Below are 27,172 nucleotides of genomic sequence, written 5' to 3'. Positions count from 1 at the left end.
GGGACTTGCAGGGGCCAAAAAATCCTCTGGCTTCCGCAGAATCTGGTGAACCTTAGAGTCATAGAATCAATGACCTTTGAGTTCATAGAATTTTAGAGGCAGAGAGGATATCAGAGGTCAGGTCGAACCTCTTAGCCCTATCAAGAAAGTTTCACTGAGTGTGACCACTTGTCCTAAAAAATAAAAATAAAAAAAATAAAGCCACCCAATGCTGAATTGAGATCCCTCAGGGAGTTTCCATAAGGGTGTAGAAGACGGACGTGTGAATATATAAGCCCAGGTCAGTGTAAAGTGCTTCAGTGGTGGTCAGAGGGTTAGAGGAACAGGGGAGTGAATGAGGCATTTTGAAGGTGGAGGAAGAGGGCATTGTCAGGGGAGGCTTTCCAGAGGAGGTGGAGGTTTCTGGGGCCCTAGATTCTCGACGTAAGTGTTCCAGATTCCTTCCCTACTCTTCCACCCACCCTTTCATCCCTTGAGGCTGGGAGAGCAGATTTTGGCAGTTGACATACCAAATTTCATAGCCCGGCTATGCTCTTTGTTCATCTAGTGGCCTTTGGGTGGGTTATTAATCTTTGAGCCCAAGTCCCCTCATTTCTAACACAGACAATAATATTTGTCTCATTGTGGGGTGCTTAGGTATTAAATAGCGGCCATAAAAGTGCTGAATGCAATGCTAGCCAGAGAGTAGGTATTGATGAATAGATACGATTATTGTTTTTGTTGTCATTTTAAAAAATGGTTTATATAAAGCCCAAGGAGACTAAGGCTGCCGCTCCCCTACGCAAGAACGGTAAAATGCCATATCACGTACCACTGCAAGATTCTCTCTATTATAAAGCCATGCTGCATTGCAGCCACTGCCCACAGGGTTTGAAGCAACTGTGCAGGGACCAACCCGAGATCTTAGAGCAGCATCAGAAAAAGATATGACTTCCCGTGACATCACTGTAATCAGTGATTCCTGTAATTACTTATTTGTCTCAATCCCTTATCAGAAGATAAACTCTGTCGGGTTGAGGATGTGGCGTAGCTCATTCATGGTCGTACTCCCAATCACTAGCATAGCGCTTGGCCTGGGATGGGCATCCAAAGAGCCGTTGTTTAAAAAATGGATTTGATCCAATGTGCGTTTGGCAACTCCAGAAGGTAGACTCTCCTTGGCTTTTTCTTGGGCCCCATTTTCCTACCATCGTCCCTTAACGTACCCTCTTCTGCTCAGAGGGCTCTGTGGGAGTCTGAATTCTGTGCCTGTTTCTCACACTGCTCTGGGCCAAGTTAACTTGAATGTGTCCCTTCAGTTCCTTGTCTTTGGAGAGACAGGCCTGTCTGCAAATCAGAGCATCTTTGTCTCAAAGGATGGATGGATATCGTCCAACCCGACGTGAGTTTTCTGGACGAGGAAGCCAATCCCCTGAGAGGTTTGCGGGCCCTTTAAATTCTTACAGCTCGTGAAACAAGTTCTTACCTCCTGCTTTCAAATTTGGGGCTCTCTCACTGCCCCAGGCTGCCTCAGAGTACAGAGAGCCACCAAGCTGGTGATGAGAACTGCACACCCAGACAGGCTCACCCCGTCCTTCCTGGACCCTTGCTCAAAGGGGGCCCCAAGCCCTGGGCACGTACCAAGCCAGTGGTTGACACCAGATGTCCCAGAGCCGGGCTGTCAGTACTCAAGGGCTTCGCTTTCTACTTACTGCGATTTCAGGCAAATTACTTAATCTTTATGAGTTCAAATGAGCTTATCTGTAAAACAGAGCATGATGATAATAGCACCTCCTTCATTCACTATCAAGATGCAAAGAGATAATGATGCACAAAATCTAGCATCATTATGTTTTCCTCCTTGGATGCAAGTTCCTGTTGTGACAGTCAAACCACCTAAGCCGCGGAGGTCACCTCCTTCCGAGTCTAGAGAGAGCTCCTGCGCGTTTGGGGAGCACTGCCACAGGGAGGGCTCAGCACTGACTCTCATCCCTGTAGGGAAGTGCAGGAGAAGATGCCATGCTCGTGCACTCCGCTGACACGTGGCATCCGGGGCAGCCTGGCTGCTCTTAAAACTTGAATGTAAATTGGCTGTGACGCCTGTGCAGGGACCCAGATTTAGAAGCAGAGCAGGACACCTCTACCCAGGCTGGAGACAGGCCTGGAGCAGTGTTCCCATTGGAGAAAGTGGAGGGCGTAGCAGGAGGGAGAATTTGCTCAGTCTGGCCTGGTGGCACTGTTTTATTAATGATCTGGAAGAGCAGAGGAACAGTGACTTTAATTAAATTTGCCAGTGATATTAAAAGATGTCAGGAGCCACTGCTGAGGACACAGACACCTTGCAGATGGCCCTGGGGGTGTTTGGAAAATAATCCAGGAAAGGGATGAGAAGCCGCGGGCTGAGCTGGGGCATTGGTTCAGGGAGGAGGAACGTGACATGGGGACTGAGGGTCACCATATACAGAAATACCCCAGGCCCATCCTCTTTAGCTGTGCTTGTTCTGTTTCCAACAGGAGTCTAACTGCTCTTCCTGCTCCGGTCCCGTTCCTCTCAGAGCCATCTTAAACCCTTTAGCCAAATTGGTTTTTCTGAAGTACAGATCAGACCATGTCATTCTCCTGTTTAAAAATCCTATCTTTGGCTTTTCACTGCCCTTCAGATGAAATCCATCTTCTTAGCCTGGCATATAAGACTTGCCATGAATGGAGTCCTCCCTACATGTCCAGTCTTGTGGACACTCATCTTCGTGCCTCCTGCCTCACACCGAATTCCTTGTAATCCCAAGCCCACAGCAGGCTTTTCCGTGTCTCCATGTCTTTGCTTGGGCTCTTTGACTCAAGTGTCTGTCTGCCTTCCTTTCCCCTCCCTTTCCTTCCCTTTCCTCCCTTCCTTTTTCTTCCTCCCTCCCTCCCTCCTTTCCTCCCTCCCACCTCCCTTCCTTCCTGCCTGCCTTCCTTCCTTCCTTCCTTCCTTCTTCTTCTTGACTAAAACTCACTCATGCTTGAAGACTCATTTCAAGGATCACTTCCTTCAGAACTCCTCCCTGAATCCCCAAGGCCTGCCTGTACCTTTACTTCCTATAGTAAAAGTGCCTATCCATGCCAATCCACCCCTGCTGGATTGTACCATTGAGGGCAAAGCCTGTGTCTTACTTTTCATTTTGCCCATCGATGTCTAGTACCTAGCCTGGCAAACCATTGGCTTTTGCAAATTTTGTCAAACAACTGATGGGAAGGAGAATATTCAGGTGGGAGACTGCATCAGGCAGCCAGGACACCCCAGTAAGCCTGGAGACTAGGCAGCTCTACCAAATGGTTAGTTTCTCCTGTCAGGGTGGATGGGTTAGTCATATTGCTTCTAAATCAGCAGGAAACTGGAAGCTGACACAGGGCCATGGACATTCTACAATAAAGTGGGACATCTTAGTAAAATGGAGTGGTTAAAACCATAAATTTTGTATCATCTGCATGTGAGTTCTGGCTCTCCTACCTCCTTGCTTTATACTTTGATTAAATGACTTAATTAAGACTTAGTTTCCCAAAATGCAAAACAGGAATAAAAATAGTACTAATTTCATAGTATCAATATGAAAATTAAGTGAGGAAGTATTTAGCATTATGTAGACACTAAGCACTTATATGTGTTAGTGACTATTATTAATATCTTCATTATTTGGTGTGGTATTGGGGTTCTCAAGCTGAGTCACATCCCTGAGTATGCCTTAGGGCTGATTAAGAACCACAGAAGATCATGCGGTCTCTAAGGAGCTGGGGTAGGTCCCCAGTAGGTTGGGATCTGCCTCAGTTGTGTCTGGGGCTGGGGTAACAGCACAGAAAAGTGACCATTGGCTGGGTCATCAGCAGTGTCCACTCTCACCCTAACATCTCCATTCGAAACCATTGCCTGGCAGGGCCAGAAGGAACATCTGGGAATTCAAAGGCCATTTCCCACCTTCAATTCCAAGAACTTAGGCACTTCCTAGCCACCTTCGTCCCTTGTTTTCTTTCCTCTTTTCCTTCAGTTCGTTTGTTTTCTCTGTGTCTTTCTCAAGTGGCCCCCGATTCTGACCACACGACAGCATATTCCCCACAAAAACCTGTTGTCACGGATGTCTGCAAGACCTAGGAGAGCAAAGACCACGATCTTCCTAATTCTTCTGCTGGGTAAGATAAGTGAGTGTCCTTGTCCTCTGTTGATCAGGACAACTCTACTACCGACATGTTTCATGTCCGTTGACTTCAGAAAGCCAGCCCTCTCCCCTAACCTGTGGATAGTGCACCCCCTTCAGGTTGACTGTCCCACGCAGCTGCCACCTCCTGTCACCATGTTGGCTCTTGATCAAAGAGCTGCTCCAGCTGTGCCCACCTTCTGTGTCCTACTGCATGGGGCTTATCAGAATCCACAAAATAGAGGGTTTTCAGAGGTCAAGGCAAGGTGCCAAGGTCCTTCTCTGTCCACGTTTCTCTGGAATGGGTGAGTGCCAAACCTGTGAAGGGGGGGGTTCTCTGTGTACATTGCAGATTGCGAGAGACTTTTCAACCTTTGAACATGGATACTGAAGATCTTCAGCTGCCCTACTCTTCTGCCTTCAACCTCATCACCTCTTCTTTTCTGAGTGAGATCAAAGCCCCGAGCACCTACTGTGATGACCCCCAGTACTTGGACTGAAGGGAATATGGGCCTCAGCACTTGGCTGCTGATCTGGGGAATATGAAACCAAGTTAATCCGTGGAGATCTTCAGAAGGGAGGCCTTCATGCTTACAGTGTGCACCAGGGTGTACCATGTTCTGAAGGGAATTTCTCTTTGAGTACTAGCCTTGGTGATTTCAAGAGGTCATACATAGCCTCTAAAATCTAGGCAGGACTTGTCTATGAGATCTCTCTATTTTTTTTCTGAAGCAAATGGCTGTAATTCGGATCATAAAGTGGCTTTAAAGAAGGCTGATGTCTGAGTGTATTGGTCAGCTCAGGCGGCCATAACAATGCCATAGACTGGGTAGTTTAAGCAATAGAAATTTATTTTCTCACAGTTCTGGAGACTGGAATGTCCAAGATCAAGATGCTGGCCAATTCATTTTCTGGTGAGAGCTCTCTTCCTCGCTTGCCAATGGCCACTTTCTCACCACGTGGTGGGGAGACAGTGCCTTCTCTCTTCCTCTTCTTATAAAGCCATCAATCCTATCAGAGTAGGACCCACTCTTATACCCTCATTTAACTTTAATTATCTCCTAAAAGCCCTATCTCCCAATATAGCCACACCGGGGCCTAAGGGTTCAACAGATGAATCGGGGGGAGGGGACACAATTCAGTTGATACTACTGAAGAAGCTTCCGTAGTGGCTAACTTTATTTATTCCAAAAACATACATTTACTGAGCACTTACTAATTGACTACTGAGGATACCACGATAAACAGAATAAACATAGTCTTTGCCTTGATTTCATGCATAGTTTAATGGCTGAGCTAGACATTAATTATATAATCCCACAAATAAACATGTAATTTCAAAGTTTTAAAAATGCCATGAAGGAAAATTAGAGTGTGATGAGAGGACATAACAGAGAAAGTTGACCATCTTAAGGAGTGAGGATAATTTTTTCTGGGACAGTGACACTTAAGCTGAGATCTAAAGCATTGTTAAGAGAGTGGGTACCAATAAGAAAGAGCCATTTCAGGCATACGTGGATGGTGTCATGTGCAAAGGTCCTGAGGTGGAAAATAACTTGGTTATTTCCAGGGCCTGATATGAAGGCCATTGTTGCTGAAATGTGGTAAGAGGGAGAGAGGCAGAAGATAAAAGGAGAGAGGAGGACGAAGGTAGCTTATATGAAACTTTGTAGGTCACCGTAAAGAGTCTTTATATTAAGAATAAGAGGAATCGGGGCACCTGGGTGGCTCAGTTCGTTAAGCATCTGCCTTCGGCTCGGGTCATGATCCCAGGGTCCTGGGATGAGCTCCGCATAGCATCGGGCTCCTTGTTCAGCGGGGAGCCTGCTTCTCCCTCTCCCTCTGCCTGCCCCTCCACCTGTTTGTACTCTTTCTGTGCCAAATAAATAAATAAAATCTTAAAAAAAAAAAAAAAAGAATAAGAGGAATCTACTGAAGGGCTTCAAATAAGGAAGTGATAGTGTAGGTTTGGGGTTTTTGGAAAAGGTGACTGTATAAGGAAATGGAGCAGGGAAGGGCAACAATTGGAGTGGGGAGTTCAGTGAGGAGGTCACTGCTGTAGATTCATGAAGTGAGGTGTAATGGCGGCTTTGACAGTGCTGGTAGAGGCGGGGGGGCGGGGGAGAGTCTAGGCGTCGGTGCTGGATAGACAAGGGACAGGAGCCCGAGGAAGGCCTGCAGGTGAACACCCGTTGCCGAGCATGAGTAACCTAGTGGATGGAGGTGCCATTTTCTGAGATGGGAAGCAGTGGAGACGGGACAGGACCTGGAACCCTGTAAGGTGCCGTACGGATGAAATTAGTGTTCTTCTGTTACTGAAGGAACCCCACCGGGCTGTAGCAGAGATGGAAAATGGGCAAATAGCTTTTTGTTTTTCAAAGCTATGGCATGGTTATTTGCATTCTCGTTGCATCTGAATGAGGCAGTGAGTGGAAAGTTGAATCCATAGCTTCTGCTGAATTTCTTCCCGTTCTCCTGAATTCATGCTCACCTCTTTGTGGTTCAAGGCCAGCAGATGGGGCTGCATTTCACCCCCAAATCTTGTCTACAGTTAAAAAAAAATGTATTCAAGAGCCACTTGCCATGTTTTATTAATAGTGATTTCTATCACTTGGCCCTTTCAGTGTCTGGGTTTGGAATTTGAGTGGCTGGCTGATTTTCATCTCCCTGTAACTGAATGTCTCAATTGTCCCGTAAGCACGTTTTGCTGGAGGCCTGAGGCGGCCATGGACTGGGGCTGGAGCACAGCTTATAGGGGCCTCAGTTTAGCGATCCTACAGGTAGCATCCACTGCACTGTCCACCCTCTTGACTTCCCTAGAAATGTCAGAATTACAGCTTGCCTGTAGAAGTTTTGCATTTGGGGAAGGAGTTTTTCCCAGGTGGGCGCAATTGCATGCAGAGCAATGTGTTCTATTTCGGGGGAGCAGCCCATGAGAAAAGTTCAACTCCCATCTATACTCTTGCACGCGTATGTGCAGAATTCTTGAGTATGAAAACAGTGGGGGTAAAGAAACCTGAAAATCCTAGAAACACTACAAGGGATGAAGATTCAAGTCATGCTTGGCCTATTTTCTGTTGACTCTTGAGAACTCTCACAGATAACAGCGGGGTTTGGAGACAGGACTGGAAGGGCATCACTTATGTTTTCATTACCAATATTCCCAGCTCTTTTAAGCCATTCTTCAGCCGAGTCTCCACCAGATGGTCCTGCGGACAGAGCCGCTAGTTGTGCCTCCCATTGACATCTTTTTTTCCAAGTGAGAGACTGCCCCATATGTTAGTGCAATATGTCGCTGAAGGTGAAACATCAATTTGTATTGGTGGGAACCTGCCATTTGCTGTCCCCCTTTTTTCTCATGCCTTTCCCTGCCTCTCTGGTCTTTTCTAGGTCTCTGGCCTGTCAGGAGGACCATTGGTGCTGCAGTGGAAGCCAGCGGCTAAATCTCGTGTATGGCGTGGTTAAGGTTGCAGCCTCTCACCTCTGCCTTCCTCCATTTTGGGCTGATTACTTTTGTGCTCTTCCTGAATGGTCTTCGGGCAGAGGCTGGTGGCTCAGGGGAGGTGCCCAGCACAGGGCAGAACAATGAGTCCTGTTCAGAGTCATCGGACTGCAAGGAGGGTGTCATCCTACCAATCTGGTATCCAGAGAACCCTTCCCTTGGGGACAAGATTGCCAGGGTCATTGTCTATTTTGTGGCCCTGATATACATGTTCCTTGGGGTGTCCATCATTGCTGACCGCTTTATGGCATCTATTGAAGTCATTACTTCTCAAGAGAGAGAGGTGACTATCAAAAAGCCCAATGGAGAGACCAGTACAACGACAATTCGGATCTGGAACGAAACTGTCTCCAACCTGACCCTGATGGCTTTGGGTTCCTCTGCTCCTGAGATCCTTCTCTCTTTAATTGAGGTGTGTGGTCATGGGTTCATTGCTGGTGATCTGGGACCTTCTACCATCGTAGGCAGTGCAGCCTTTAACATGTTCATCATCATTGGCATCTGTGTCTACGTGATCCCCGATGGAGAGACTCGCAAGATCAAGCACCTACGAGTCTTCCTCATCACTGCTGCTTGGAGCATCTTTGCTTACATCTGGCTCTATATGATCCTGGCAGTCTTCTCCCCTGGTGTGGTTCAGGTTTGGGAAGGCCTTCTCACTCTCTCCTTCTTTCCAGTGTGTGTCCTTCTGGCCTGGGTGGCAGATAGGCGACTGCTCTTTTACAAATACATGCACAAAAAGTACCGCACAGACAAACACCGAGCGATCATCATAGAGACAGAGGGCGACCACCCCAAGGGCATTGAGATGGATGGGAAAATGATGAATTCCCACTTCCTGGATGGGAACCTGGTGCCCCTGGAAGGGAAGGAAGTAGATGAGTCCCGCAGGGAGATGATCCGGATTCTCAAGGATCTGAAGCAAAAACACCCAGAGAAGGACTTAGATCAACTAGTGGAGATGGCCAATTACTATGCTCTTTCCCATCAACAGAAGAGTCGTGCCTTCTACCGGATCCAGGCTACCCGTATGATGACCGGCGCAGGCAATATCCTGAAGAAGCATGCAGCAGAACAAGCCAAAAAGGCCTCCAGCATAAACGAGGTGCACACCAATGAGCCTGAGGACTTTGTCTCAAAGGTCTTCTTTGACCCGTGCTCTTACCAGTGCCTGGAGAACTGCGGGGCTGTACTCCTGACAGTGGTGAGGAAAGGGGGGGACATGTCCAAGACCGTGTATGTGGACTACAAAACAGAGGATGGTTCTGCCAATGCAGGGGCTGACTATGAGTTCACAGAGGGCACTGTGGTTCTGAAGCCAGGAGAGACCCAGAAGGAGTTCTCGGTGGGCATCATCGATGATGATATTTTTGAGGAGGATGAACACTTCTTTGTGAGGCTGAGCAACGTCCGCATAGAGGAGGGGCAGCCAGAGGAGGGGTTGCCTCCAATAGTACTCAATAATCTTCCATTGCCTCGGGCCATCCTGGTATCCCCTTATGTGGCCACAGTCACCATCTTGGATGATGACCATGCAGGCATCTTCACTTTTGAATGTGACACTATTCATGTCAGCGAGAGTATTGGTGTCCTGGAGGTCAAGGTTCTGCGGACATCAGGTGCCCGGGGCACAGTAATTGTCCCCTTTAGGACAGTAGAGGGGACAGCCAAGGGTGGTGGTGAGGATTTTGAAGACGCATACGGGGAGCTGGAGTTCAAGAATGATGAAACAGTGTAAGTAACCTTTCCATATTCTATCTCCCTCCATCCCTTGCCATCTCTTTCTGTCCTTACAATTCTTCCTCATACCTCGTTAATGTCAAACTTGGGTCCCCGCACAGGTGTACAGGATCAGCAGGCACCCCCTGGCAGGTTCTGCTTCCAAACCTCCCTTCCGTTTTCTCACTTTAAATGGTCTCTGGGCAGGGAATCCTGTGGCAGGATCTAAGGACACAGAACATTCTGTCCACTGGAACTCAAAATGATGGCCGGTGGAGGTGTGGGGTGGCAGAAGATTTGATGTCAGATTTTGGAGAATTCTTGTGCCTAAGCAGGGACTAGGAGACTGATTGGGTCTCTCCTTCCTCCTCGCCTCATGCCAAAGGCTTATAGGAGCCTCGAGGCTGATCCTTTCCATCCTGAGGTAGTGCCAGCCCAATCAGGGCAACCTTGGGGAAGAAAGTGGCATTGGCTTTTTTTCCCCTGGGGCCATATTGCGGTTGTAATTTATAACCAGATTCCAGGCATCTCTCCTTCAATTTGGAAACTGCGAGCTTGGTTGAAACTTGGCAATCTCTGTAAATGCCTGTAAGCTATTTTATGGTATGAGACTTGCCCAGGCTAGGTGAGATGAGTCAGTGTAGCTTGGGTACTGGAGGCATCTTGCGAAAGCAGAACTCCCAGAGCAGTGGCCACCGGTCTTTGGTCCCAGGTGTGAGCTCCAAAATCTGGCGCCTCTTAGGAATTGTGGGAGAAAATACGTCTTCGTTGTGGTCATCTCTTTTCACGGTCTAGAATTTTCCTAGAATACTTCTCAGGTTAGTGGCCCATTTAGCCCTTCAGACATGGTGGGTATTGCACTTCCATGACCTTGATCACTGTAAGGGCTCTTCCCATTGAACCTTCTTGTACTAGGTGTTCTGGGGTTTGTTTTGGTTTGGTTTGGTTTGGTTTTTCTCAGATGGATAGCTTTGAAGAAGAAACAGAATGACTTTCCCCAGGATTTGCAGCTTATGGGAGGCCAGACTTTCCAGGGTGGCCGAGGAGGGGGAAACTTGTCTCTGAATTCCTGCTCATGTCCACAAGCAAAAAGCAGTAGCAGGAGGGGGGAAAGAAGGACAAAGGGGGCATCTAGGAAGGGGGGATGCCAAACTGCTCCAAGACCCTCCTAAGGACACTTTGAGTGGGAAGTGAAAACGTATAACATGTAGGAGAGTGAAGCACGGAGCATACGGAGAGGGGAGCCCATAGGACCGAGGGAGAGGGGTCATAGAAGCGCTTCCTCCAGGCCCAGGCAAGGCACAGGGCCCCAAAGGGGTTGGATGGTGCTGCCCGCAGAGCTGAGTGAGCCACCCAGAGGACTAGGCTCTTGTGCTCCCTCAATGCCTCCCTAATAATGTGACTCTGGGCAAGACTCTCGGTCTCAGCTCGAGAACTAAACTATCTCATCCGCAAAGTGGGAGCAACCATACTTTTCTTGCCTGGAGGCAGGGCCGGATCTTTTTGCAGTTCCTCCCCTATCTCGGATTTTCTGAACCGTAGACATGGGCACTCAGCCGTAGGTCTTATTTGCACTAGCCGAAGATGGAACAAGGATATTGTCTCCTGAAGTGAAATAGCCATTGACAAATTGATTTATTAGAGCTCTGTTTAGTTATTTCTCTGGAAGGGATAATCATTAGTTAGCCCAGGTAAAAACCTGTGTCTTCTATAGAATACTGCCCATTTCTAGGTGCTCTGGAGAGAGGGTTTATACATACAAAGGAAGGACAGGCCCTCATTGGGAAGACAAACTCTATGCAACTTCTCATGTTTATGGCAACGTCAGTATGTTAAGAGGTTATTATTGTGCATAAGTGACATCAGGACTACAACATTGGCTATGATTTGGCAGACTAGTGGTTTCTCCAATTCAGTACTACCAAAGGCACTGAAGAGTCATTTTGGACAGATCAGAGGCTTGGCACCCAATTTCTTTGTCCCATTAACAATCAGTTGTGCACTTTAGATCTCTGAGTATGACTAACCCTTCCTCAAACCTATTTGTGTTTTCAGCTTGAATAATATCTTGGTGTAAATAGGCTTATGAATGATCACTTCTGATACTGGTTTTAAATGTAGCACAAGCTCCACACATTTGCGATTCGGGTCCAGCAATTCCAGGGTTTGGGTAACAAGCTATGTTGCCACCTCTTCCTTCGCGTTATATTTTAGACTTCAGTAGACTTGAGACTACCTTTTTGGTTTTCTTCATCGAAGAAGAAGGAGTCCATAACCTGCTAGTAGTCTGTCTTCACATCACAGCCCTACCCTTGAGACTTTAGATTTTAATTTTACAATGAGAGGCAGTGTAATGTAGCAGAAAAAGCATGGGCTGTAAGTACTCTGGGTTAAGATTCTGGCTGTAGTCTGATTTAACCAGGTAGTCGGGGGAAATTTTATTAATTTATGAGATTATTTCCTCATTAGTAGAGTGGGGATAATATTTCTCTTGCAAGGCTGTCATGATGATTCAAGATACTGTATGCAGTGTTGTTCGTATATGGTATGTGCTTAGTAAATGAGGCCATTAATAATAATATCAATGAATTAATATTCTTCAGGAGACACTGTTGAGGTGATTGGGTTACTTGGACCTCTATGTGACCCTAATTAATAAATATGCTAGTTTTGGGGTTACCATGAAGATTCCTAATCCAAACTCCTAAAATATAAGAGCCAGAAAAGACCTTAGAATATCTTTTAGAGGAGTGTTTCTCGAATTTTAACGTGCTTCTGCACCATCCAGGAAGCTTGCTAAAACTCAGATTACAATTTGAAAGGTCAAGAGTAGGGCCCGAGATTCTGCATTTCTAACAAGCTCCTGATGCTGTTGGTCCCAGCTTAGAGTTGAAATGCTCTAAAACTCTTGGCCAGACCATGAGACCTGGGAAGGAAAGTGGCTTTTCAAATGACTTGCTTAACTGAATCAAGAAGGCTTGCGTTCCAGTTCTAGCTTGCGACTCCAACTGAGCTAGAATCCAGCTCCTATGCTGAGAGCTTGCTAGTTGTAGCACCAACCTGGAAACTGAAATTGAAACCCTCAGGGTACCTACACGGAAGCTGGGTGAGGCTCCTGGAGCAGTTCCACCTTCCAATCCTTCTCTCTCTGTGTAACTTGCTTTGCCTACCAAGCCTGGGAGCATTGGCAATGTTGCCCTCAGTATACTCCTCTCAAAACCGATTCAGGTTGAAGCCAGGCCTATGCTCTGCCAATACTATTGGGCTGTGAATTCACTCGTTTGGTTTTATGCTTTGCTTCTTCAAAGATGTCCTTTAGCACCATGGTAGGATAGAAAACCGTGAACTCTGAAGTCTGACAAACAGATGTGAATCTGTCACTCACCAACTGGGTAACTTGAACAAGTCATTTCACCTGTCCAAACCCCAGATATTCTCTTGGAATGGCAGGAATAGTGATATCTCTCCTGCAGGAGCATGATAAATACTACATACAAATATGAAGAAAATGCACCTTTGCAAGGTGCCTGCTCATCGAAGGTGCTTAGTCATTCAACAAACATTTATTAAATGTCTGCTACATACCAGGTACATTACTAGGGACTGGAGATAAATACATGAATAGGGACAGGATGGCATTTCAGCTCTCAAGGGTCTTCTCCACTGAAGAGGATACTAGGTATGCAGACAAATCAAAACACCTGGGAGAAGTGCTCTGGTTGAGATAAGCTCAATAAAAGAGAAATGAAAGCTCTCTGCTGTGTGTGTGACACCACTGAAGTTTCTAAAGCAACCTTTACTGAGGACATGGTAGTGAAGCAGACGGAGCGGGGGTGGGTACATGATGCCCTTAATCTCACATTACAATAAACGCTTGACATTTGAGAGAGATCCTATTGACATCATGATCTAGAAGAATACCACCTCTGTGACTACCACTACAGTACATCCTTAGAATTATGGCCTTTGAGCCTCCTGCAAACAGTAGCAAAACCTCGTGGAGATATACAGGCGTGCTGTCGGCACATTAATCTCACTCACTAAACCCGCGTCTGCTCCATGTCCCAGGCTCATGGCGTATTTCTGCAAAATAACAGAATATTGCAGTTCATGGACCTTTGGGGTCTCTGAGAATAGTCAGAATCACCGATGTCAGATAGGCAAAGGCCGAGATCTACTATAATTAAATGGCATAGGCCTCCTTCGAAGGAGAGCAGAATATTAGCTCTGCCTCATGTTAAAGCCCGAAAGTATCTGACCTCCCACTTTTATAAATTATGAAGCTGAGATTCAGAGAGGGAAAGTGACTTGTCCAATATCACACAGCAGCCAGATAGGATAGAAAGTTAGAGCTGGCGAGGTCTTTTTAGAGCCTACTGATTTGATGTCTCCCCCTCCCAGTTTGGACTTTCTTATTTTTATCCATCGGAACAGTATTAACTTCAGAAAGCATATAGAAATTCTCAGGTGAAAGATGCTTGGGAAGTACAAATCCAACAGTCTCACATGACTAATATCTTAACTTAGAATAATAACATATTATGGACTATTTTTAATCTCTTGGTTCACCCTGAGACTGTTCAGGAAGAAAAATATTGAGTCCATAGAAATTAAAAAAAAAAAGACTATCTTTGCGATCTCTTCCTGAGAAAAGGTGTAACAGGCATAGATGGGATATCTTTTAGGCAGTGCTGGTAAATTGTAGACAAAACCTCGCTCCATGAAATAATGACATTCTTTCAAAATTCTGCAGGCCATTCTCTTCCAGGTGTGCTTTCTCTGTAAGATTTTCACCCCAGGGAATCTTTCTATCAAAATATGGAGTGCTCCAGGACATAATTTGCACCTTCTCCAATTTAACTAAAACACAGTAGACCTTTTCTTTTTCTTTGGCTCAGCTGGGTGTTCGGATAGTTTCTTCCCTTGCCATTAGGGAGATTATTTGCCCCTAGAATGCCCTTCTTGTGCTTGAGAAAAGTCACATGCTGCAAGGTTAGTGAGGGTAGGAGTAGGGTAGAGGTCACGATCATGCTCCCTCAGATGGCATCCCTCCCTTTCACTTTCCTTCTGCCTTCAGTGCCTGACTTCCAGTAACGAGATCTCTCTCCAGCTTTAGGTAAATAGTCAGTTACCAGGACCCATGGCTTCGTGGAACTCACAGTGGGGCTATGTACGTGGCTCAGAGGGGTCCTAACGGCAGGAATCCATAGCTAAGCCAGTTGTGGAACGGAGTACTTAACAGGACAATGGAACATTTCAGATAGGGTTGCTCAACTCTAGTGCTTTCCCTTCTGGGCCCACAGGAGTGATGAAAAGCTATGTGGCTTTCTTAGCAGAAGCTTTGGATGTTGTGCCCAGGAAGGACCTACATCCTGATCATTTTTTTCATTGTAATTACTGAAATGGTCAAAGATGATGTCAAAGAAGGTCATATTCCAATTCTGGGATCCGTAAAGCACCCCAAGTCTACTTAAACTTGACATGTCTACAAAAATCTGCACAAGTCCAGAGCCTTCCTGGTTAATTTGTTTTAGGGGCTGAGGTGCAGTATCTCCTAGCAACCTTGATCGGTCAGCATTCCCTCTGCCCGACTTGATTGGAGCTCCTATGCAGCAGAGCATCCGGTGTGCCCACCCCTGCTCTTCTCACGGTGGCTTGCCCTCCGGTTGGAGACAGCTCAGTGGTGCAGGGTTGGAGAGTCTACCAGGGAGAACGTTAGGTTGGTTTGAGGAGAAAGGAGCATTGGGATTAGAGATGATCACATGACTGGCCAGTCAGGAAATGAAGCAGTCTTATCCTCAAAGGCTTTCCTTCTTGGAGAGGAGCTAGTTGGGCTTCAGGCAATAATAATAAAGGGACACTGATGGAGATCCTGCCACAAGCCTTGCTTATTTGTTTTGATTCTTCTGGTTCTTCAGATCAAAGTTTCCTTGTTCGTTCACAAGAATGATAGAAAGGGACAAAGCCAGGTGGATGAGTGAGGAGGACTTTCTTGTTGTCCAGCCTTTTATCAACTTCTCAGGTGTGTCTGGGTGGTACATGAGCGCTAATTTCTTCTCTACTTGGGCTGTGACGCCGTCAGTTCCATGAGGAAGGTGGTAGAGTTTAGAGCTATGGTTTTCTGCTTAATCGAGATCTTGTTTTCTTGTTTTTTAAAAGAGAAACCAAGTTGTGCTTCCAGAAACAATAGAAAACCCTGGCATAGAGTCAGTCGTATATAACGGACAGTTGGAGGGAGAGAACTCCTTGATCTGCAAATAGAGCAAAATCCCCATGTTTCAATTCTGCACAAGTCCAGAAGCATTTTGCAGGATTCAAATGCTTTGAGGGTTTTGCTAAATGACCACGAAGGAAAGCACTAGGTAAACATTCTCAGGTGGCATGATAGTTACCATTCATAGGAATTATATTCCAATCCCTGCCACCTACCAGGTACCCAAGTAGGAAATTACCTGGATACACAGAAATGAAGACAAAGTTGGAGGTGGAACTTATTCTTTATGGAGAAATATATTTTTCTGAAAAAGGAATCACCTCTTGGTATGTGTATACATTTGAATTTAGCTATGGATGCGGCACCATCCTGACCACCCTCCAGCTAAGAGTCGGCATGCATGGACGTAACCTGGTTAACCTGTCCGTGCGTGACCCCAGTCCGGTTACCACTTGGTGGTTGGGGTTCATGACCCAGTTACATATGATACAGACAATGCTCTATTGTGAGTTCTTTAGTTGGTGCTTTCAAAATAAGACATCTTGATAATAACTCAATACTCAGAAGACGGGTGCAAAACAAATTATAGATTATAGATGACTAATACTACTTCTTCTCCCTAGTAGTCTGTCTCTTTCTGGAGCCATTGGCCTTGATTTTTCTACCTTTGGGTGTTGCCTTGTGAGGCCCAGATGATTTCTCTTTGTGAACCCCATTACGGCCTGACCCTCTCTGTCTGAGTTGTGGTGATCTGGGGGTGTGCTTGCCACCACCGCTGGGGCTAACCATGGCCCTGGTTGCAAATCTCCATATGTGTTTGCCTTCTGTCCTCGCTCACACCTTACTTTCTGTTTGAATACTCATTTTCTCACACTCACTGTCTCTTCTAAATGTCCTGAGCTGCAGCTTTTCTTACTCTACTCTGCACGCTCCATGCACTGTCGCCACAAGAGCTGTGGTTTCCACCCTTGCCACACTCAGTACCTTCCGCTCTGCCTCCCTGAGTCTGTGTCCTTGTTTATTCTTATCCTGGTCCCTGCATCTTTTCCCTCACCCTGCTGGCATCTGTACTGAGGTTGCCTTGTGTCTCCGGTCTGATCTACGACTTCTTCGAGTGATCAAGAACGAGCTGGGAGTATCCCTTAAGCGAGCCTGTCATTTGGACAGAGAGAATGAACTTCACGATAATCCCCCGAAGACTGATGTCCCCCGGGAAGCAAACCACTCACAGTGGTGCTCTTTCCCCCTTCACCACAGAGTCTTTGCCTGACTGTGTGTTAAGACGGGAAGGTTGTATTGTAGGGATCAGCACCGACTAGAACGCTGTCAGGCGAGGGAACCCTCGAGACCACCCTCTCTTTCTGATGCTCTCCCTGATGGCCCACGTGGTCTCTGTCTCCGGAGTCTCTGCTTCTCTCCGTGGCCTTCTCCCTTATTGCTTCCAGCTTGCAGCGAGACCTCACAGACCAACTGTCTGAGTTCATGGCTCCTCTTCCCATTTAGCTCTCAGCATCTCCCTGGAAAGATCTTCTACCTCAAATTCTCAAGAGAGGGAACCTTACGGGTCCATTTCCACACCCCCCCAAGTTGGCCATGTCAAAGTCCACCGGCCAGATATGTCTTGGTTGCCCTGAGTCAAGTCAAGCCAAGATCCCCTTACCCCAACAGTTAATCTGTCAGAACCAGATGGTGGGGTGGAAAAATGAAGTTGCCATGAGGATTCTGTGGTAAGCTACCTAAGCAGTTGTGTCTGTCAGTGGTGGCAGTGTCACCTAGAAGAAAGCACCAGCTGAGACAGTCATCTGTCACCTCCAAACTGGCATCTAGAAGGTCTGCAGAGAGAGCACTGATTTCACTGTGATCAGGGCTCGGGCCGTAGGCTGGAGAAGGGGAGAAGTAGCCTCCTCTGGAGGCCCCAGCCCCATCCAGTTCATCCAGCTGACCACAGACCCAGCAGCTGAGATTAAACTGGCCTCTGCCCAGGTCAACAGAAAACATTCGATGCTTGGTGGCACACATCTCAAGACTACCAGGGTCACTTCTCCCCCCCCGCCCACCTCCTGGTCTGTCCTCTCCAGGAGACTAGCATCCGAAGACGAGCCGCTGTCATTTTTGACTGTGCTGTTTGGGTACTGAGTCACTTTCAAAGCCTCCTCTTGGGTTTGGGTTTCCTGTGTTCCAGACCAGGACAGAAAGCTTTCCTCCCTCCCATGCTCGCCAGGAAGAGTAGGAGCCTTTCCTTCGCCACCCCTCCCCTGTTGGCCTTAGCCGGAGCCAGCAGGCACGCCCCCCCTTTGTCTTTGGAGCTGTAACTTGATGGGCTTCCAGGAGCTCCCCGGAAGCCAGAGTATTCCTGTCTCCAGGTGGCAAAGTGTGTGACTCTGTCAGCCGCCTGTGTCCCCCGGGGGAAGGGCGAGGTGTAAGCTAGGACTCCTCTCATGTCAGCTGCAGTCAGTTCAGAGTGGCTGCCCATGGGGCCATCTTGGAAAGGACTTTTGAGGCTGGTATCTGGGCTCACCTGTGGCTACGAGAGGGAACATATCTGCCACTTCTAGTCTCAGGAACTATCATGGGAGGAACTTCATGGGATAAAGAAACTCAGTCTCCGTTTCGGTGAAGTGCGTAGTGTGAAGTTGCCACTCTAACACGGGGCCAATCCTAACGGGAAGAAACTCCTTGAATCACCCTCTTCTTTATCCTATATAACACAGAACTTTCTTCTGTTCCCCGGATGAATCCATAAGTTCCTGTTGGACACACGAAGCAGATGATTTCCTTGTCAGACTGGAATCTTCCAGAGCCCCTGCTAAGCTAATGGGTTTCATAAGCTAGATCAGTGGTCCCAGCCAGCTCCCTTTCACAGGCCATTTTAATTATCTGCCCTTCCTCATGGAACCAATGTTTTAGAAGATCTGCTAAAAATTAGTTAGATTTTCATTTTTTTTCATAAAACATAGCAAAAGATAACTTGTGTTACTACAATGAGTTAATCTAATTCTGGCCAAAGCAAAGAGGAATGACATTTTAATTAACCCATGTGGACTGCTGGAAGAAAATACACTTTCTAGTTTGGGGGTTGGGGAGTGAGTAGAATGAACATAGCCAAGGGCTGACTTTCAAAGGAACTATCTGACGTGAGATGCTCTAAAAATATGAGGCACTAATTGTTTAAAGTTATTTTGATGAAGGAGACCCCATGGGGAGATCAGGATACTGGAGAATATATCTGAATATATCAGACTATCGGGCACAGTATTGGTTACCTAGGCTTCACCATTGTTCAGACCTCGGGGGAAAACTATTATTGGTTTTTTTCCCCCTTACATAATAAAACTTTGAATATTTACATGAACATACTAAAAAAATAAGGATTTTGTTATACCTTAGGATTAATGTTATCATTTTCTTCAGATTAGGTAACAGAGTCTAAGAAATATTAAGTGATTTGCCCTAGAACACAGAGCTTTTAAGGGCAGGTATCAAAACCCAGATCTTCTGATTCTAAATCGCACATTCTTTCTACTATGTTCTATACTTTAGCATCAGAGTAAGGTCATGACGCTGACAGCAGCAGGCTTTCTTCTCCTCATATGGAAGAAGCTAAGGGAGCATCCCCCATCTCTTCCTTAGCAGCAAGGGTTGGCTTCTTTCCTTTCAATTCAGGGGCACCTGGGCTCGGGGCCATTGGCAAGGGCCAAATAAACTCCTTAAGGCCCAGCTCAGAAATCCGGATTCATCCCCCTTGACTGCTGGCTCAGACCTGCCTGCACCCAAGCTGGTGCACAGAGGACTCTTGTTTGTGCCACTTCACCCTCAGGAACTACCCCCAGATGATGCTTTGGCCTGCTGCCCGCGGACGAGGGTAAGGCTTGCGCAGGACTGTTCAGATCCAGGGGGCTCCTCTGAGGCTGTGTCTATCCACTGCAGCTGTTGGAGGGCATCTAGGAGCAGGGCTTACAGAGAGCAGGAGGAGCTCCAGCCTGTGGGCCTATGAGAGCCTTGATCAGTGAGACCGGAAGCTGCCGGAGCGTGCAAGCAGGACACAGGGGTCCATCCCTCAGGGCGCCGTCCCTAGACACTGGACACTGTTAGGCTCATCCTATGAGCTGACACGATGAGAAGAGACCCTGTCCTGGTCCTCACGAAGTTCCCAGTCTGACAGGAAGAGAAGTGTCTTGGAAGAGTTGCATATGTGGAGTTTAAGAAACAAAACGAATGAGCAAAGGGGGAGAAAAGGAGAGAGAGGGAGAGAGGTAAACCAAGAAACAGACTCTTAATATAGAGAACAAACTGAGGGCTACCAGAGGGAAGGGGGGTGGGGGGGATGGGGATTAAGGAGTGTTTTTGTGGTGATGAGCGCTGGGTGTTGTACGGAAGTGTTGAATCACTGTATTGTACGCCTGAAACCAATATTACCCTGAATGTTAACTAACTAGAATTTAAATAAAAACTTAAAGAAAGACTTGCTGCAGGAGAGGGGGCCTCTTCAGGCCATGGCCGCACAGAGGTATTGCCACCCGCCTTTGTTGGGATTCAGTTAGGAGGCTTTAGGGGTGACCTCCTCCTGCAGTCACCACAGAAGATCTTGTGGAGAAGAATGGCTAATTGGCTTGGCTTGTGGGGCACCCACAGATAAAAGTACAGGTTGTCCTTGGGAGTAAATGGCACCCAGGCAGGCCCTGTCCTCAGACCAGAGCAGCGCCTGGTTCTTCCCCATGCCTGTCACTCCTCGTAGAGACACCAAAAAATGTCTGTTGAATGAATGAATGAGTGAATGAGTGAATGAATGAATGAACAGAGTGAATTCCTGGCATGTCCTCTGTCTCTGTAGCACTTCCAGTTTGCAGCAAGCCCAGGGGGCAAGGGACTGGAACGCACCTCTCAGGCATGAAGACTAGGGATGCCCCGCCCTCCAGGCATGCCTCCTCTCCTCTCCCAGTTTCAGTGAGATCCATGGGGCCCTCTGAGCTCGGGCATCCCTGAACTTCTCCACAGCCTGACCCCTCCCTGGCACCGCTCCTCAGAGGGTCTGTTCCTAGGCTGCTCAGCTACCTCTGAGCACGGGCTGTCTTTCAAGCTCAGGAGACACCCTGTAATTCAATTAGGAGTTCCCTCCAGGGAGCATGTAATTATGTCCTATCTGGGCCTTGTAATGACAGACCCCTGCCACCGCACAGGGAGCTGCCCTGCTCAGCTGCCCAGAAACTTTCACTGGGAGGGAACTAATCTACTTAGCCCAGATTGGATGCAGTTCTGCACAGCACTTCCCCAAAGGCCTTAGAAAGAGTCCCCACCAGCAGAAAGGAGGGAACCCGAGGGTTTACCCCACCCTGTTCAGCTCTTTGCCATGAGCCCCCCTGCCCAGGATTGTTGTTGGCTGAGTGGAAGGCTGAGAACCCCATTCTCCTCTCATGGTCAGAGCCCCTGGGTGTCCCTCAGCCCTCCTAGGGGTTAGAAGGGAGAGGAAAGGAGATTGAAGGCATTTGCCTGTTTTCCATGTTAGCTTGTGGGGGCTGGTGTTAGGTCGACTGAGTTACCTGGTATTTTGCCTGGATGATTCAAATGTTGCATTTTGTGGGGGAGGAGAAAACCTGCTGTTTTGAGCTGTGGGAGAATTGCCTTAGCTCTGTGGGTGACTTTTCTTTGCTCCTTTGGGCTCGATTTCTGTGAAATGTTTTTGATGGGGAGGTGCCTCGGTCTGATGTGGACAATGCTCAGGGTGGTCTCAGCCTTCTACCTCCTGCCTGCATCTTGAGCCCTCCTCTTAAGGAACCCAAATCCTTTCCTTGCCATTACATGGGCTCTGCCAAAAATGCCATTGGCAACCTGTACTGGGTTGAAAAGAGTCCATCCACCAAGATTCATGTCCACGCACCCAGATTCATGTCCACCCAGAACCTCAGAATGTGACCTCATACTCAATTAGGGTGGGCCCCCAGCTCCTATGACTGGCATCCTTATAAGAAGGCCATGTGACAACAGAGACAAAGATGCAGAGGGATGCAGCTACAAGCCAGGGGGTGCCAAGGATTGCCAGCAAACACCAGAAGCTAGGAGAGAAGCATGGAATAGTTTCTCCCGTAGAGACTCCGAGGAAGGAATCAACCCTGCTTACCTTGAGTTCAGACTCCTAGCTTTCAGACCTGTGAAAGAACAAATTTTTATTGATTGAAGTTGCCAAGTTTGTGGTAATTTGTTATAGCAGCTGCAGGAAGCTAATATCCAAGCCCTGCATAATGCCTACTCTAGACTTCAGTGAGTGAGGGACCTCACGCTCACAGTCAAAGGATAGGTGCACCACCAGTGGGGTTAACTGTCCTCAGGATGCTGACCCACAGCTCCCCAGGGCAGAGGAAGCCAGAGCTCATTTAACAGCGTTTTTTTAAAGATTTTATTTATTTATTTGACAGAGAGAGAGAGAGCGCACAAGTAGGCAGAGTTGCAGGCAGAGGGAGAGGGAGAAGCAGGCTTTCCACTGAGCAGGGAGCTGGACGCGGGGCTGGATCCCAGGACCCCAGGATCATAACCTGAGCCGAAGGCAGCCGCTTAACCGACTGAGCCACCAGGTGCCCCTTAACAGCTTTGTTATATATGAACTGTCATTGTTAACCCTTCAAATTCCTGTTTGCAAATTATATGAGGGTCCAGGAAAAAAAAATGGCCACTTTCTCTAAGCCATTTACCCAAATCAGTTTAGTGCCTTTATTACAGCTATTCTAATGGCCTCCTCTTTTGTCTTCCAGTCTCCTTGGTCCTGGGGTATTGGTAGTTCTTGGTAATTGCCCAGAGGCTCCAGCTGATGCTGCATGAACTACATGCCCATTTCTCCCTTTCCATCCTTCCAATGGTTAAACTCTGGGCCACTGAAAACAGTGCCCCACTGTGTGGTTAAGAGTCTGCCATCTCATGACTGGGAGGCAACAGAAAGGCCTGTTCTCCAGATCCTCTCTCCCTTTGGTGTTCCCTGGTGCCTTGCAGCTGGCCCTGAGATGCAGATGTGTTACCTGCTTGTCCTGAAATGCAGATATGCTACCTTCTTCCTTCTGTAAAGTGAGGCAGGCCTGGCCGGGACATGACAGCCTGAGAGCAAGGGAGCCATGCCTATCTGTGATGAAAGGAGGACAGCCCTCACAGGTGAGTAGGGGGCGTGCTGAATGAGCATCAGGGAGCTGGAGGACAGCATTTTGCTTGATTGCCAAGGAGATTGCCAATGACAGAAGTGTGAGAGCAACAATGTGGGTAGAAGCCCATATACACATGAGAGGGTAATAGAGCAGGGTGATTAAGTGCATCCACCAGGTGTCACACAGACCACGTTGGGAGTCCCCACTTGCCTACTTACTGGTGATGTGAGCTAGGGCTAGTTACCTAACCTTTCCCTTCACTTCACTCATATGTATAATGTGGATAACAATAGTACCTCCCTCATAGGGTTGGTGTGAGGATTAAAAACGACTGTCAAACATTTAACACGGTGCCTAGTCTGAATCACTCATCAGGCATATTGTGCTAGTTATTGGTTAAGTAATGAATAGAATCGTGGCTGTGTCGCCGCTATTCTGACCTATGTGGGCCAACATTTTGCTTAGGTTTCCCCATCAGTCATTATATTCCTTCTCTGCGTCCAAGGTGAGCTTTTAGGAAGACAGTTGATCTAAAGATAGAAAGACAAAGAGTCTTGTCTAGAGGAAGGTGGAGGGAAATATCATTATCCAGGCTTTCTTTGACGATGTTAAGGAACATGACAGGCTGCTCTCCAAGGAGACAGCAGCCTCAGGCTGGGGTGAGGGGTGACCTTGGGGCTGATTCCTCTGCATCCTGTTGTGGACTTTATGGGACTTGTTTGGGAGATGAAGCAAAGGAAAGAAGGAACGTGGAGAGAGAAGGAGAATACAAGGAGAGGAGGAGCTGAGAGGATAATTACGTGTGAAATCACTTGCCAGTGGGTCTCTGGGGCTGCGACAACACAATGATGATAATACTGGCTCCCGAGGGCTCTTGGGTGTCTCTGAGCAGTGTGTGGGCAGTGTTGAGGCCCGTCTTACTCAACTTGCCCTCTAGGCCCCATGCTATACTATCTCCCCAGAGCTTGTTGCTGATCAGGAAGCTTAAACCGAACAATCACTGTCCCAGAGTGGAGTCGTGTGATGAAAACTACAAGCCCATGGGGCCTGGACTCCTTCAGATGGAGCATCCTGCCCCTGATGGCCAAGTGATATGAAGCCAGATAAATACCACTCCCATGGTGCTGTCCAAGGTGCTGCCCTCCCGCCATGCCTCCTGGAAGAGGAAGTTCACTGACCAAAGAGTTAAATCTTTTCCAGCCTGATTCTGGCTTTCCCAATGAAGGCCTCGTACATTTCCTTTTATCCTTGTATTCGGAAATGACTCACGCTTGCCTCTATCTTATGTAAGCAAGGCAATTTTCTGTCACCTAATGAAGTGCCAGATAAGAATATTGCCATTTATTTAGTATTTGCCATGTGCCAGCTATTATACTAGGTGTGTGACATGTATTATTTATGATCCCTACACCAGTCCTACATTGGTAGAACCCCATCCCAACCCTGACCACTCTGTGTTTCCTTATGTATGGCACAGGATATTACTAAATTGAAGTCAGATATTTGAAGATTAAGCTTGGGTTTTATGGATGTTCATCCTTCCCACAGTTGTGCAGAGTCTTTCAACTAAAATTTCCCATGGCTGGGGCCTGGATGTGATCACTGACATTGCTCCTCTTGTCTCTGAATGCCTTGTTGTTTGATTCCTGCCTTGACATGATGCCCCATTCACATCTCTTCCAGCTCGAGAAGACCTTCCCTGCAGAACTCTTGGTTTCTTCCCAGCTTCTGGTCTCTGACCTGGCACTTCCTAACTGCTGGTTAAATCTTGTCCTTGCATATACTTGTTGAAGCATATGTAATTGCATTCGTGTATGTCAAACACAATCATTTTGGCCACTTCACGTGGCTCATCCAACACTAGGGATCCAGTGTTCTTAGCTTGTCTCTGTATGAACGTTGCTACCTCTAAATTCCCACAAGCTATTTCCTGAGCAAGAGGAGATAAAATGCTTGCCCATTCCCATCCTTCATCTCCCAACACTTGGAGGTTCCCCACTTTTTAAATGGTCACCATTACTGCCACCACCCAAGGCTGAAGAGACTCCCTTTGTGTTAGGGCTTCGACCTCAGCCATGGTGTCTGAATGTCTTTCATATCCCCTTCTGCTAATGCCCTCCCCCATGCCAACCAAGCAAGGAAGCTGACAAACAAAAGCCAAGCCAAATGTGGTATTATACAGTATAAAGGACAAGAACATCAGCTTTGGAGGCAAGTGGACTTATGTTTGAACCCTGATTCTGCCACTCTTTAACTGTGTGCATAAGCTTTCTATTGCTGCATAACGAATTACCACAAACAACACTGATTTATTATCTCTCAGTTTCCATGGATCAAAACTCTAGAAACAATGTAGCTGAAGTCAAGGTGTGGCTGAAACTGTGATCTTGTCTTGGGGTCCTTTTCCAAGTTCAAGTGGTCATTGGCAGAATTAATTTCCTTGTATGGCTTGCTTCTTCAAGACAGCTAGAAAGAGACTCTCACCTCTTTTAAAGGGCTCTCCTGATTGGTCAGGCCCACCCTGACTCATTTCCCTTGAAGTCAAGGCCTTATAAGTCAACTGACTAGGGACCCTAATTATATCTGCAAAATCCTTTCACCCATGCCTTACGATATAATCATGGCACATAACCTTTACCATGTTCACAGATCCCACTCCCACTTGAGGGATTATACAGGGCATGTATGGAGGGAGGGAAAGAATCTAAGGGCCACTTTAGGATTCTGCCTACCATGCTCTGTGACTTCAGGTCAATTGCCTAATCTCTCTAAGATTCCATTTTCTTACTGGAAAAAAAAAAGGATGATAAAACCAGCCATATGGAGTCATTACAAAGACTAAATGACATATAATATGTTGTAAACAGTGGCAGACAGTAGACACAAGCAGGATTTCCTTCCTTTTGTTGTTCATCTGTCCTGTAGTCTTTGTGATTTGAAATACTGTAGAAAACCATTCCAAGGAATCAGAATGATGCCAGAAAGTATAGCTGATTCTTTTTATTTGCAGTAGTTCTATTCCATAGAGTTGTTGCAAACACTGAATTAGTGAACACTGAAGCATGGCGTGGCAGGGAAATACACTTGGTTCCTGAGAGCCTCCCTCTGGTCACAACGTTTTCATTAACTGGCGACACTTTAAGTGTGTTTCTGTTTAAGGACACCTTATTTAATGTAGACTATTGATTAGTTAGCATTTAACAGCACCGTAGCTCATGCTTGAGTGAAGCTCATCTAACATACAGATTTTCTCCATAAGGCATGTCGCAACCTTCTTGCCCTTAGGAACACAAGGCAGCACTTTGGCACTATGCTTGGGGGCCAATTTTATTTATTTATTTTTTAAATTTTTGTGTATTTTTCTTAAGTAAACTCTAGGCCCAACGTGGGGCTCGAACTTGTGACCCTGAGATCAAGGTTGCATGCTCTACTGACTGAGCCAGCCAGGTGTCCTGTTTGGGGGTCATTTTAAACAGCAAAATATAAAAAAAAACCCACCCAAATGTGGAAAATGTGGCACTAAATAGACCGCAAAAGACACTTGTTTACAGAATGAGATGAAACAAGAAGGCAGAGCATCACCTTGGTCGACCACCTGGGAGCAGGTGGTCGGGTGACCCAGATTTTATAAATGTGCGTATATATATATATATATATATATATATATATATATATATATATATCAGGAGGGTTATTTTTTCATGGCTAGATCCAGGCATAGGAGCCAAGGCCAGAAACAAACATCCTTTCCCCCCTTTCACTTGCTGGGCCTCTTTGGAGAGCATTCATCCCCTCAACACATTTCACAGCTCTTCTGGGGTACCATTAAAAGAGGGAAACTGAGTCACTACTAATTTAAAGAAAAAACCATTTGCCTGTCACCTGGTACTAAGGGGTGAAATGTGCTTGTGTAGCCTTGTGAAGACAACGACTGGCCCCTGGGCTTTGCTGCAGAGCCAGATTCCTGCCAGAGGTGCTTTGGCTTGAACTTCTGGACATGGCATTGTGGATGCTACAGATCTTGCACTGCCCAGAATGGGGAGGCATCCACAGTGGCCATTACATTTCCAAGAAGGTTGAAGCGGTGATGCCCAAGTGGCTAGGGCTGGTGTGGTCAGCCAAATACAGTGTCTTCTCTCTTTCTTTTCCACATGGTGAAGGATTGCAAGCAGCCCCAACTGGTGGTAGCTTTGAGACACAGGCACAGCGTTGCAGAGGAAACCTTATACCACGCCTCTACTTTGGACACTTGGGACATGCTGTCTTTCAGTTCTGCCTGCCTTCCTTCCTTACACTCATCTGCTTTAACACCAGCTTCGCTGAGTGCTTGTCTTTTCATCTCTTAATCGGTGACATTGAAACCCTTCCCTTCTTCCTACCCTAACTGTGGCTCATTAGACCCTGGCAGCAACAGCTGTATATGCTGGGCAGCAACCCCTGTGGGACCAAAAATGGGGCTGGGGAT

General features: G+C 47.0%; 1 protein-coding gene across 3 annotated transcripts in view; it reads left to right on the top strand.

The window, feature by feature from the left end:
* The window catches only part of SLC8A3 (solute carrier family 8 member A3), a 130,648-nt gene that overhangs the window by 10,496 nt on the left and 92,980 nt on the right, over positions 1–27,172 (top strand). For all 3 annotated transcript variants that reach the window (XM_025870470.2, XM_025870471.2, XM_025870474.2), the window contains exon 2: positions 7,539–9,384. In XM_025870470.2, the coding sequence (XP_025726255.1) occupies positions 7,601–9,384 (1,784 nt within the window). In that variant the 5' untranslated portion in view covers positions 7,539–7,600. The remainder of the gene's footprint in view (positions 1–7,538; positions 9,385–27,172) is intronic.

The sequence above is a fragment of the Callorhinus ursinus genome, unplaced genomic scaffold (genome assembly GCF_003265705.2).
Source record: "Callorhinus ursinus isolate GAN/ISIS: 27379988/994484 unplaced genomic scaffold, GSC_fseal_2.0 scaffold8, whole genome shotgun sequence".
Classification (NCBI taxonomy): Eukaryota; Metazoa; Chordata; class Mammalia; order Carnivora; family Otariidae; genus Callorhinus; species Callorhinus ursinus.
The sequence above is the reverse complement of the archived record's forward strand: the minus strand, read 5'-3'. Positions and strand labels throughout refer to the sequence as shown.